General features: G+C 39.9%; 1 protein-coding gene across 1 annotated transcript in view; it reads right to left on the reverse strand.

Moving 5' to 3' along the window:
• mrpl23 (mitochondrial ribosomal protein L23) overlaps positions 1–12,572 on the reverse strand; it is a 100,760-nt gene that overhangs the window by 65,293 nt on the left and 22,895 nt on the right. The window contains exon 3 of the mRNA XM_035790383.2: positions 756–838. Within this exon, the coding sequence (XP_035646276.1) occupies positions 756–838 (83 nt within the window). The remainder of the gene's footprint in view (positions 1–755; positions 839–12,572) is intronic.

Below are 12,572 nucleotides of genomic sequence, written 5' to 3' on the forward strand. Positions count from 1 at the left end.
TGTGTGTGTGTGTGTGTGTGTGTGTGTGTGTGTGTGTGTGTGTGTGTGTGTGTGTGTGTGTGTGTGTGTGTGTGTTACGCCTTGGAGCAGGAGGACGAGTGCAGGGGCACCTTGGGACAGCTGTAGGCCGGAGTGCTACAGCAGCAGATTCTGTGATAAGCAGCTGTGGTGGAAAGTCCAGCCAGGCACGCTAACCGCAATCACTGCTAACTGCTAAACAACTCCTGCTTATCAATGGATACTCGATAGCTAAACATGCTAACGACCGCAAAAACACTTGTCACTGCTCGTCAATGAATAAAAAGATTACCTAGATAGCTAACCACAAAAAAATGATTTCCCTCACTGCAATAGGTTAATATGCTAACAACCCGCTCTTCTTAGCAAATTAAAATAATACCTTTATAGCTAACTGCTAAGAACACTCCTCTCACTGTTAATTAATTAATTAATAAATGGGGTTAGTTAAACATGCTACCCACTGCAAAACATACCATTTTACAAATGATCAAAGTTATTATCCCCAAGGTGAAAATGGTCTTGGATTGTGCTCAAAATAAACTTGTTTGTCACTTTCTTTTTCTTTTTTTAAACTGAGGTCAGAGCTTTCTTTTGTGTTATCCGCAATGATGTGATGTGTGGTTTAAATTAGGGGGTTTAATGGTCATAACAAATGCACAAAATAAATCTACCAACCAATCATTTAAATACGTATTTTCCCTTGATTGACATATGGTATGTTTAATGGTACTCACAGTATTGTATCCTTGTGCGGACAGCTCCCACTGGAACGTTGTAAATCTTCTCCAGGTAGTTCCTCACGTCACATTTGGTCATTCTGTCCACAGGTCATGAACAGGCAAAAAGAGAGGAGCCCGAGGGGGGAGGGAAAATAAATCAACAGCGTTACACTATGGAAGGTAACGCCCAGGTGAAGTGGCCTATTTCTATAGACCAAACATCAGTTTCACGACAAGTAGAGCGATATGGTCCACAGATATAGGACAGACTTCTTTTTTGACATGTGGCTTAGGCCTACACAAAGCAAACTCTTAATGTAGACCTGGGTATTCTTCCTTAGGGTACATTAAGGAAAAACAAACAGTCCCGTTTTCTTCCATTTTGTGCCTACTGAACAAGACCCAGCACTCATAAGGAACTACTGGCCCCACTCATTTACATTACAATGCTAACAGTCTAACATCATAAAAACCTGGGTGTTTATGACCTTGCATAGGCTAGTTTGAATACACCACATTAACCCACCATTTCACCAGTAGTGGTCCAAACAAAGTGGAAACACAATGTCCCTTAGAGTGCAGTGCAGTCAGTGTTCGCCAAAACCCCAGCTTCTTATTTTTTTACTTTAGTTTATTCAGTAAATATTTTCTTCACTCTTTCATGAACTGCATTATTGGTTAAGGGCTTGTATAAGTAAGCATATCACGTTAAGGTCTCCACTTGTTGTACTACTCGGCGCATGTGACAAATACAATTGTATTTATCTCCAAATCAACATGGATCTCTTTCAGGGAGGGGAAGACATAGGGACTGAAACGTCTTCGGGCTAGAATAGCAGAGCGGTCCGAGTCAAGGGACAATGGCAATTCAGGAAAAAAAAAAGAAGAAAAAAAAAGTGTGAACAAACACATTTAGGATAATTTATTTATGGGGACCCAGAACAGTCTCCTTCGAGATGCAACACACAGATGCGCCTCCGTTTCCATTCCTCCTTCCCCTAATCCCTCCATCCTGTGTGTGTGCCAGAGGTTAGTGAAGCAGAGTAGAGTGGAATTAGGAGAGGAGAGAAAGAGAAGCGAGGCAGGGAAAGAGGGGTTAGAGAAGGAGAGCGAGAGAAAGAGTGAGTTAAGAGAGTGGGAGAGGGCACTTGAGAAGATGAGGGAGAGAACGAGAGGATTTCCTAGAAAGCGGAGGGAGAGAAAGTGTGTGAGTGGAGAGAGGAGGGTGGGGGGGGTTGGGGAATAGAGTCCTCTCAGGGTCATTAGAGCGAGAACACTGATCCTGATTAAAGAGAGGAACATTCTCTTAATCCCTGCTGTCACACACTCCAATTATCCTCCTGCCACACACGCACACACTCACCCACTCAGAGCGGCAAGGAATTTCACTCAAGCAACAGCGCCCCCTCTGATAGACAAGATAAAACAACAAACTCATACAAGTGCAGCGATAAAGGTAGACGATAGGAAGAGTCAACACTCCACAAACCAAACTGACAAAAGGGTGCAGTGACTCAGAGCTCAAGCCTACTGCTGCTCAAGTAATGCAGTCCTCACGACAACATCGCCGGAGACTCCAGAAACAGAAGGAGCCTTTCACACCTTTCTTCACTTACTCCCAGGAAAGAACAAATACCTGTCTTAAGGCAGCTGTCAAGGCTGAATGCATCATCAGATGCTGCTATATTTATACACAAACACACGGCATTCCCACACAGTAACACTATCCCACGGATGACGGAAGCTTTTCACCCAGGCAAGGGAATCAGAAGGGCATCAGATAACGTCGGGGATGGTCGGAGTATGTGGAGCAGGTTGGAGACGTCGGGGACATTGGCATGCCAGGCTTTTTTATGGATCAAAAAAGGGCTGAGGAGGTGGGTGTGGAAAAAGGGGAGTGGCTGGGGCATGGCAATGGCCGCAGTGGGCTGAATATTAGAGACTATTTTAAAGGCCCTCATCTTGGTGGTGTAAAGACATTTGTGCATGTTTAAGCCTATTTACTGCAATTCTACAAATTTCTCCATGGAACTGAGAGAAAATGTTGCCATTTGAAAGCAAATTCTCTCAGATTCTACATACTCTGCCATGGAGCTGAAATCAGTTTTAAAGCTAATTTCCTGCAATTCTAGGCACTGTTTGGACTTAGGCGTCCCCAAAAAAATGCTTAGGCTGCCCGCCCAAGGATTTAAAAAAAATCCCTGTGTTAGGCCTCGGGGGGATTAAAAAAGTTGTATTGTTTCGTATTGTTTTGGCCATAAATCTGATATTAAAGTTGAGTCAACGGGAAATGGAGGCGAGTGTAATCGATGCAGCTTCCTGTGAGAGAACAGAAGGGAACATTGTGAACTTTGGGTCTTTGTCTCATGGTCTTTGTTTCCTACTAGAGTAACATATTTTGGTGGATAGATAACAGTTCAGCTATATCAAATATGGCAGTGGAATTTTGCTCTGCCCTGAGTACCTCTGAAATACCCCCTCATGTGCATTTCATCGGTAGGCCTATGATCTCATGAGTCTTCAAGTACCCCCTGTGGAAAGGCCTAATACCCCTGGTTGGGAACTACTGAGTGAGGGGATTAGTCTTAGTTGGGGAGGTAGGGATGCAAAACTCCTGGTAATTTCCCAAATTTTTCAGAAAATGTTCAGAGACTTTAGTTTGGAGAAATGTGAATGTGAGATGGAGATTGTCTACCGTAACTGCGTCGAGAGGTCACGTGTTGCCTACACATGAAATTCAGCAATTACATTTATACAAGCAAGTTGTTTTCTATTGGATACTTTATTTTTAGTAAATATGGTAAGCTGCTAGCATTGTGATGACTGGTCTAATTTATGAACAAAGCCAGAGAGTGGATATGTCCATTTCATACAACTACACCTAGAAGTCCAGCATCCCGGAGTCGCCTCTTCACTGTTGACTGTTGACATTGGTGTTTTGCGGGTACTATTTAATGGAGCTGCCAGTTGAGGACTTGTGAGGTGTCTGTTTCTCAAACTAGACACTAATGTACTTGTCCTCTTGCTCAGTTGTGCACCGGGGCCTCCCACTCCTCTTTCTATTCTGGTTAGAGTCAGTTTGCACTGTTCTGTGAAGGGATTATTACACAGCATTGTACGAGATCGTCAGTTTCTTGGCAATTTCTCACATTGTATAGCCTTCATTTCTCAGAACAAGAATAGACTGATGAGTTTCTGAAGAAAGGTCTTTGTTTCTGGCCATTTTGAGCCTGTAAATGGAACCAACAAATGCTGGTGTCCCAGATACTCAACTAGTCTAAAGGACAGTTTTATTGCTTCTTTAATCAACGCGGCAGTTTTCAGCTGTGCTAACGTAATTGCAAAAGGGTTTCTAATGATCAAATAGCCTTTTAAAATGATAAAATTGGATTAGCTAACACAACGTGCCATTGGAACACAGGAGTGATGGTTGCTGATAATGTGCCTCTGTACGCCTATGTAGACACTCCAATAGACATCAGCAGATTCCCAGCTACAATAGTCAATTACAACATTCATGTCTACACCGTATTTCTGATCATTTTTATGTTATTTTAAAAAGGACAGAAAATGTGCTGTTCTTTAAAAAACAAGGATAATTCTAAGTGACCCCAAACTTTTGAACGGTAGTGTACATATTACCTCACATTGATTATGTACCGGTACTTCTTGTACATAGGCTCTTTTTTTATTTACCATATCCTTTTTTTATTTAGCTTGTGAAAGGCTACCCGAAACGTTTGATCAAAGTTATACAATTTAAAAGACAATGCTACGAAATACTAATTGAGTGTATGTAAAAACTTCTGCTCCACTGGGAATGTAATGAAAGAAATAAAAGCTGAAATAAATCACTCTATTATTCAGAAATTTCACATTCTTAAAATAAGTGGTTATCCTAACTGACCTAAGAGGACATTTTACTAGGACTAAATGTTAGGAATTGTGAAAACTGAGTCTAAATGTATTTGGCTAAGGTGTATGTAAACTTCCGACTTCAACTGTATATAATTGGTCCACGGTACCGGCCTTTATCCTGTCTGGGAATGGGATTACGCTAGCAGAACCCATCGCCAACAGCCAGTGAAATTGCAGGGTGCCAAATTCAAACAGAAATCTAATAATTCTAATTTCTCAAACATACAAGTATTAGGCACCATTTTAAAGATAAACTTCTCGTTAATCCAACCACAGTGTCCGATTTCAAAAAGGCTTTACAGCGAAAGCAAACCAAACGATTATGTTAGGTCACCACCAAGTCACAGGAAAACACAGCAATTTTTCCAGCCAAAGACAGGAGTCACAAAAATCAGAAAGAGATAAAATTAAATCACTAACCTTTGATGATCTTCATCAAATGACACTCATAGGACTTCATGTTACACAATACATGTGTGTTTTGTTCAATAAAGTGCATATTTATATCCAAAAATCTCATTTTACATTGGCGTCTTATGTTCAGTAGTTCCAAAACATGCAGTGATTTTGCAGAGAGCCACGTCAATTTACAGAAATACTCATAATAAACATTGATTAAAGATACAACTATTATACATGGAACTTTAGATAAACTTCTCCTTAATGCAACCGGTGTCAGATTTTTAAAAACTTTACGGAAAAAGCATATCATGCAATAATCTGAGTACGGCACTCAGAGACCAAAACAGCCAAGCAACTATCCGCCATGTTGTGGAGTCACATTAGTCAGAAATAGCATTATAAATTTCCCGTACCTTTGATTATCTTCATCAGAATGCACTCCCAGGATCATTTATGACCAAATAACTCCTTTTGTTAGGGCGTTTGGTAAACAAATCCAAACACGCGTGCAAGTCCAGCGGAAAGGTTGGACGAAAAGTTCAAAAAGTTATATTACAGGTCGTAGAAACATGTCAAACGATGTATAGAATCAATCTTTAGGATGTTTTTAACAAATCTTCAATAATGTTCCAAACGGAGAATTCCTTTGTAGAAACGTAATGGAACGCGAGGAAACTCATATGACCACGCGTCGCGAGCTCGTAGCAATCTGCCAGACATCTGGCTCAATCCCCTCTCATTCAGCCCCCCTTCACAGTAGAAGCCTGAAAAAAGGTTCAAAAGACTGTTGACATATAGTAGAAACCTTAGGAGGTGCAAAATTACCCCACAGACACTGTATATTGGAATGGCAATGAGTTGATAAACTACAAACCTCAGATTTCCCACTTCCTGGTTGGATTTTTCTTAGGTTTTCACCTACCATATGATTTATGTTATACTCACAGACATCATTCAAACAGTTTTAGAAACTTCAGAGTGTTTTCTGTCCAATACTAATAATAATATGCATATATTAGCATCTGGGACTGAGTAGCAGGCAGTTTACTCTGTGCATGCTTTTCATCCAAGTGAAAATGCTGCCCCCTAGCCCAAACAGGTTATTTCACTCTCAGAAAACAGGAAGGCGATTGGTCGGAAATCAAAGGATACCGGTTAAGGTATTAAACCCTACATCCCTCATGGGTGTACTTCTACTGTACACATTTTCTTTCTGTCTCCATCTATCTAGTTATCCATCCATCCATCCATCCCGCTCTTGCTTTCTACTGGTTACTACTGTGGGGATGTTTTTCAGCGGCAGGGACTGGGAGACAAGTCAGGATGTAGGCAAAGATGAACGGAGCACAGTACAGAGATCTTTGATGAAAGGTTCACCTTCCAACAGGACAACGACCATAAAGCACACAGCCAAGACAAGACTGGCTTCGGGAGCAACGCTCCCCATCAAACGTGACAGAACTTGAGAGGATCTGCAGAAGAATGGGAGAAACTCCCCAAATACAGGTGTGCCAAGCTTGTAGCATCATACCCAACAAGACTCAATACTGTAATCGCTACCAAAGGTGCTTCAACAAAGTACTGTTTAAAGGGACTGAATTAGACGTCGACCAATTATGATTTTTCAACGCCGATACCGATGCCGATTATTGGAGGACCCAAAAGAGCGATACCGATTAATCTGACTATTTTTATTTATTTATTTGTAAAAATGACAATTACAACCATACTGAATGAACACTTATTTTAACTTAATATAATACATCAATAAAATCAATTTAGCCTCAAGAAAATAATGAAACATGTTCAATTTGGTTTAAATAATGCAAAAACATAGTGTTGGAGAAGAAAGTAAAAGTGCTCAGTTCCTTGCTCAGAACATGAGAACATATGAAAGCTGGTTGTTCCTTTTAACATGAGTCTTCAATATTCCCAGGTAAGAAGTTTTAGGTTGTAGTTATTATAGGAATTATAGGACTATTTCCCTCTATACCATTTGTATTTGATTTGATTTGAACCTTTAACTATTGGATGTTCTTATAGGCACCTTAGTATTGCCAGTGTAACAGTATAGCTTCCAGCCCTCTCCTCGCTCCTCCCTGGGCTCGAACCAGCAACACAACGACAACAACTACAAGAAGGCTCAGATAGTGATGTTTGAAACGCTATTAGTGCGCACCCCGCTAACTAGCTAGCCATTTCACTTCGGATACACCAGCCTCATGTCGGGAGTTGATAGGCTTGAAGTCATAAACCGTGCAATACTTGACGCACAACGAAGAGCTTCTGGCAAAACACACAAAAGTGCTGTTTGAATGAATGTTTACGCGCCTGCTTCTGCCTACCATCGCTCAGATACTTGTATGCTTGTATGCTCAGGCAGATTATATGCAACGCGGGGCGGGACACGCTAGATAATATCTAGTAATATCATCAACCATGTGTAGTTAACTAGTGATTATGATTGATTGTTTTTTATAAGATAAGTTTAATGCTAGCTTGCAACTTACCTTGGCTTACTGCATTCGCGTAACAGTCTCCTTGTGGAGTGCGACGAGAGAGGGGCAGGTTGTTATTGATTTGGACTAGTTCACTGTAAGGTTGCAAGATTATATCCCCCGAGCTGACAAGGTGAAAAACTGTTGTTTTGCCCCTGAACGAGGCAGTTAACCCACCGTTCCCAGGCCGTCAATGAAAATAAGAATGTGTTCTTAACCTTTTGTGACTAGGGGGCAGTATTTTCATTTTTGGAAAAATAACAGGATATTTTGTCAGGACAAGATGCTAGAATATGCATATAATTGACAGCTTAGGACAGAAAACACTCTAAAGTTTCCAAAACTGTAAAAATATTGTCTGTGAGTATAACAGAACTGATATTGCAGGCGAAAGCCTGAGAAAAATCCAATCCGGAAATGCCTCATCTTTTGAAAGGTCTGCGTTCCAATGCGTCCCTATTGAGCAGTGAATGGGCTATCAACCAGATTACTTTTTCTCCGTATTCCCCAAGGTGTCTACAGCATTGTGACGTAGTTTTACGCATTTATGTTGAAGAATACCCATAAGTGGCTACATTGCACAAGTGGTCACCGGATGGCTCTCGGAGTGATTCTCGCGTAAAATACAGAGGTAGCCATTATTCCAATCGTTCCTACTGAAAAACCAATTGTCCCGGTGGATATATTATTGAATAGATATTTCAAAAACACCTTGAGGATTGATTATAAACAACGTTTGCCATGTTTCTGTCGATATTATGGAGCTAATTTTGAATATTTTTCTGCGTTTTCTTGACTGCAATTTCCGGGCGATTTCTCAGCCAAACGTGAAGAACAAACGGAGCTATTTCGCCTACAAAAATAATATTTTTGGAAAAAAGGAACATTGGCTATATAACTGGGAGTCTCGTGAATGAAAACATCCGAAGCTCATCAAAGGTAAACGATTTAATTTGATTGCTTTTCTGATTTCCTTGACCAAGTTACCTGCTGCTAGCTGGACAAAATGCTATGCTAGGCTATCGATAAACTTACACAAATGCTTGTCTAGCTTTGGCTGTAAAGCATATTTTGAAAATCTGAGATGACAGGGTGATTAACAAAAGGCTAAGTTGTGTCTCAATATATTTCACTTGTGATTTTCATGAATAGGAATATTTATGTCCGTTGCGTTGTGCTAATTAGTGTCAGTCGATGATTAGTAACTCCCATCCCGGGTCCGGGAGCGTAGAGGTTAATTGATTTGCCTAGTTAAATAAAAAGGTATAAAAAAATATATTATAATATTATTTTTTTTAAGTTAAAATAAATAATAATAATAATAATAATAATAGGCTCCCCAAAATATCGATTTCCGATTGTTATGAAAACTTGCAATCGGCCCTAATTAATCGGCCATTCCGATTAAATCGGTCGACCTCTAGTTTGAATACTTATGTAAATGTGATATTTTATAAATTAGCTAAAAGGTCATGTGTGTAGATTGATGAGGATTTTTTTTTATTTTAAGCAATTTTAGAATAAGGCTGTAAACTAACAAAATGTGGATAAAGTAAAGTGGTCTGAATGAGAGGTTGACCGATTAATTAGGGCCTATTTCAAGTTTTCATAACACTCGGTAATCAGCATTTTTGTACGCCAATTATATTGCAATCCACGAGGAGACTGTGTGGCAGGCTGACCACCTGTTATGAGAGTGCAGCAAGGAGCAGGGTACGTTGCAAGCTAGCATTAAACTTATCTTATAAAAAAAATCTATCAATCTTAACATAATCACTAGTTAACTACACATGGTTGATGATATTACTAGTTTAACTAGCTTGTCCTGCGTTGCATACAATCAATGCGGTGCCAGTTAATTCATCATTGAATCACAGCCTACTTCGCCAAACGGGTGATGATTTAACAAAAGAGCATTCGTGAAAAAAGAACAATCGTAGCGCCAACGTCACAAGTTAACCATAAACATCAATGCCTTTCTTAAAATAAATACACAAGTATATATTTTTTTACCTGCATATTTAGTTAAAATAAATTAATGTTAGCAGGCAATATTAACTAGGGAAATGGTGTCACTTCTCTTGCATTCAGTGCAAGCAGAGTCAGGTTACATGCAGCAGTTTGGCTCGTTAGGAACTGTGTGAAGACAATTTCTTCCTAACGAAGACCGTAATTAATTTGCCAGAAGTTTACGTTATTATGACATAACATTGAAGGTTGTGCAATGCAACAGCAATATTTCGTTCAATACAATACGGAACGGTCCTGTTTTTCACTAAATGAATAAACATTTTGTTTTCGAAATGATAGGTCATTAATATGGTCAAACTAAGGCTTGTATTTCTGTGTGTTTATTATATTATAATTAAGTCTATGATTTGATATTTGATAGACTGCTCTGACTGAGCTGTGGGAGGCAGCAGCAGGCTCATAAGCATTCATTCAAACAGCACTTTCCTGCGTTTGCCAGCAGCTCTTCGCAATGCTTGAAGCACAGTGCTGTTTATGACTTCAAGCCTATCAACTCCCGAGATTAGGCTGGCAATACTATAGTGCCTATAAGAACATCCAATAGTCAAAGGTAAATTAAATACAAATGGTATAGAGAGAAATAGGCCTATAATAACTACAACCTAAAACGTCTTACCTGGGAATATTGAAGACTCATGTTAAAAGGAACCACCAGCTTTCATATATTCTCATGTTCTAAGCAAGGAACTTAATCGTTAGCTTTTTTACATGGCACATATTGCACTTTTACTTTCTTCTCAAACACTGTGTTTTTGCATTATTTAAACCAAATTGAACATGTTTCATTATTTATTTGAGACCAAATTGATTTTATCTATGTATTAGATTAAGTTCAAATAAAAAAGTGTTCAATTCAGTATTGTTGTAAATGTCATTATTCCAAATAAACAAATGTATTAAATATATATTAAAAAAAAGAAGCTTTTTATTGGTCCTCCAATAAATCGATATCAGCATTGAACAATCATAATCGATTGCCCTCTAGTCTGAATACTTTCCGAAGGCACTGTGCATGGTGTAATTTACTAATGGTCCTTAACTAACACCATAGGGATATTGAATATCAAACCAAATTGAACATGGGCATTACAATCGGGTCAAGTGCAGCTGAGATCTGAATGATTACTTGGGTGCTGCAAGATGTGGGCATGTGGGTCGGATTAAAATAAACCCAACCCAAGGAAAACTGTTACAGTATCACTTCATTCCGCGATACCATTTTTCTATCATCTCGCAAATCTTTGTTTTGGACGAGACGGACATTGTGACCAAAATGATCCTATTTACACTATTGTCAATTTTGACACTATAATAAATGAGAAGTTGCTTTATAGGAGAAGTTTCTTTTTAAAGGGGCAGTTGAACATTTGTCTCACTAAGTGAATCAAATATCTGAGGGTACATTGTGCTTGACTAAGCATGGATCACCCTAAAAACCTTTTATTCATGAATTGTCATTATTTATCATTGAAACACTATTACGCAAAATACTTGAATTGTGCTCAAAAATGTAGTTTTGTAAATGTGCTCCTTGTGCCCTGCACACACAAACAAAGTCTGAACCGTGACAAAGACCAACACAATAAACAGGGCACAACTCAAAAACATGAAATACCAAGAGACTAAGGAGGGTTTGTACAGAGGGAAGACATGAAACCTGAGATGAGGAGAGAAAGTTAACAGTTGATAGATGACATTAGGGATGTCCTGCTTGAGGAGAAAGGCAGCAGTTCACACTTCATGCTATTATATAAAAGGTAAGAGGGTAACAAGGTCTCCACACACACACACACACACACACACACACATACACACACACAGATGTGGAAAACTCAACCGTTTGAAATATTATGCCGAGTCATCATTTAGGAGGATACATGAAACAGCGAAGGTGAGGCACAAAATGATTTGTAGTGACATTTCCTACAGAGAAAACTGCAAATAAGCTATGAGAGAAGTCATGAAGTCTGCAGACAAGATGAAAGGCAGTGGCACTACAAAACCTTTTTTGGGAGCGCAAAGCAGCCAATTGAGGTGGATTTAATGAAGAGGTCCACCTGCATTATCTCTAGTTTAATATAAATAAACTATTACGCTCAATCGTTTAACTTTCAGTGTTTGTCACTACATTACTACATCATTTAGCTATTTGATTTAGAATTTTAGGACCCTTTTATGTATCAAAATATTTTTGAATAATTTTTGATAAAATATTGATTTTGCCCATTGCTACTAAAGCCCATAGAAATGCGTGAAAAACGGCCTCCCGGGTGGCGCAGTGGTTAAGGGCGCTGTACTGTCATCTGTACTGCAGCGCCAGCTGTGCCATCAGAGTCCCAGGCTCTGTCGTAACCGGCTGCGACCGGGAGGTCCGTGGGGCGACGCACAATTGGCCTAGCGTCGTCCGGGTTAGGGAGGGCTTGGTCGGTAGGGATGTCCTTGTCTCATCGCGCACCAGCGACTCCTGTGGCGGGCCGGGCGCAGTGCGTGCTAACCAAGGTTGCCAGGTACACGGTGTTTCCTCCGACACATTGGTGCGGCTGGCTTCCGGGTTGGATGCGCGCTGTGTTAAGAAGCAGTGCGGCTTGGTTGGGTTGTGTATTGGAGGATGCATGACTTTCAACCTTTGTCTCTCCCGAGCCTGTACGGGAGTTGTAGCGATGAGACAGTAGATAGTAGCTACAACAACAATTGGCTACTACGAAAAAAATTCACAAAAAAAAAACAAAAAAAAACGCATAAATGGTAAAAAGGACAGTCCAAAAATAAGTGTCTGTCCTAAATCTAGGAGATTACACATTATCGTCGTGTTCGTCCCATTAGTATGTAGCCAAAAAGGTTCGGACGCCACCAAACAGAAGTTGTCACATCAACATTACTGAGTTCAGAAGAGTTTCCTGACACTTGTGGGGGTCGTAGAGCAAAACGGAGAACACCATTGTGTGTGAGAGTCTCCTCATTTCATAGACTGGTCATAATGGTT

Source organism: Oncorhynchus keta, chromosome 17 (assembly GCF_023373465.1).
Source record: "Oncorhynchus keta strain PuntledgeMale-10-30-2019 chromosome 17, Oket_V2, whole genome shotgun sequence".
Classification (NCBI taxonomy): domain Eukaryota; kingdom Metazoa; phylum Chordata; class Actinopteri; order Salmoniformes; family Salmonidae; genus Oncorhynchus; species Oncorhynchus keta.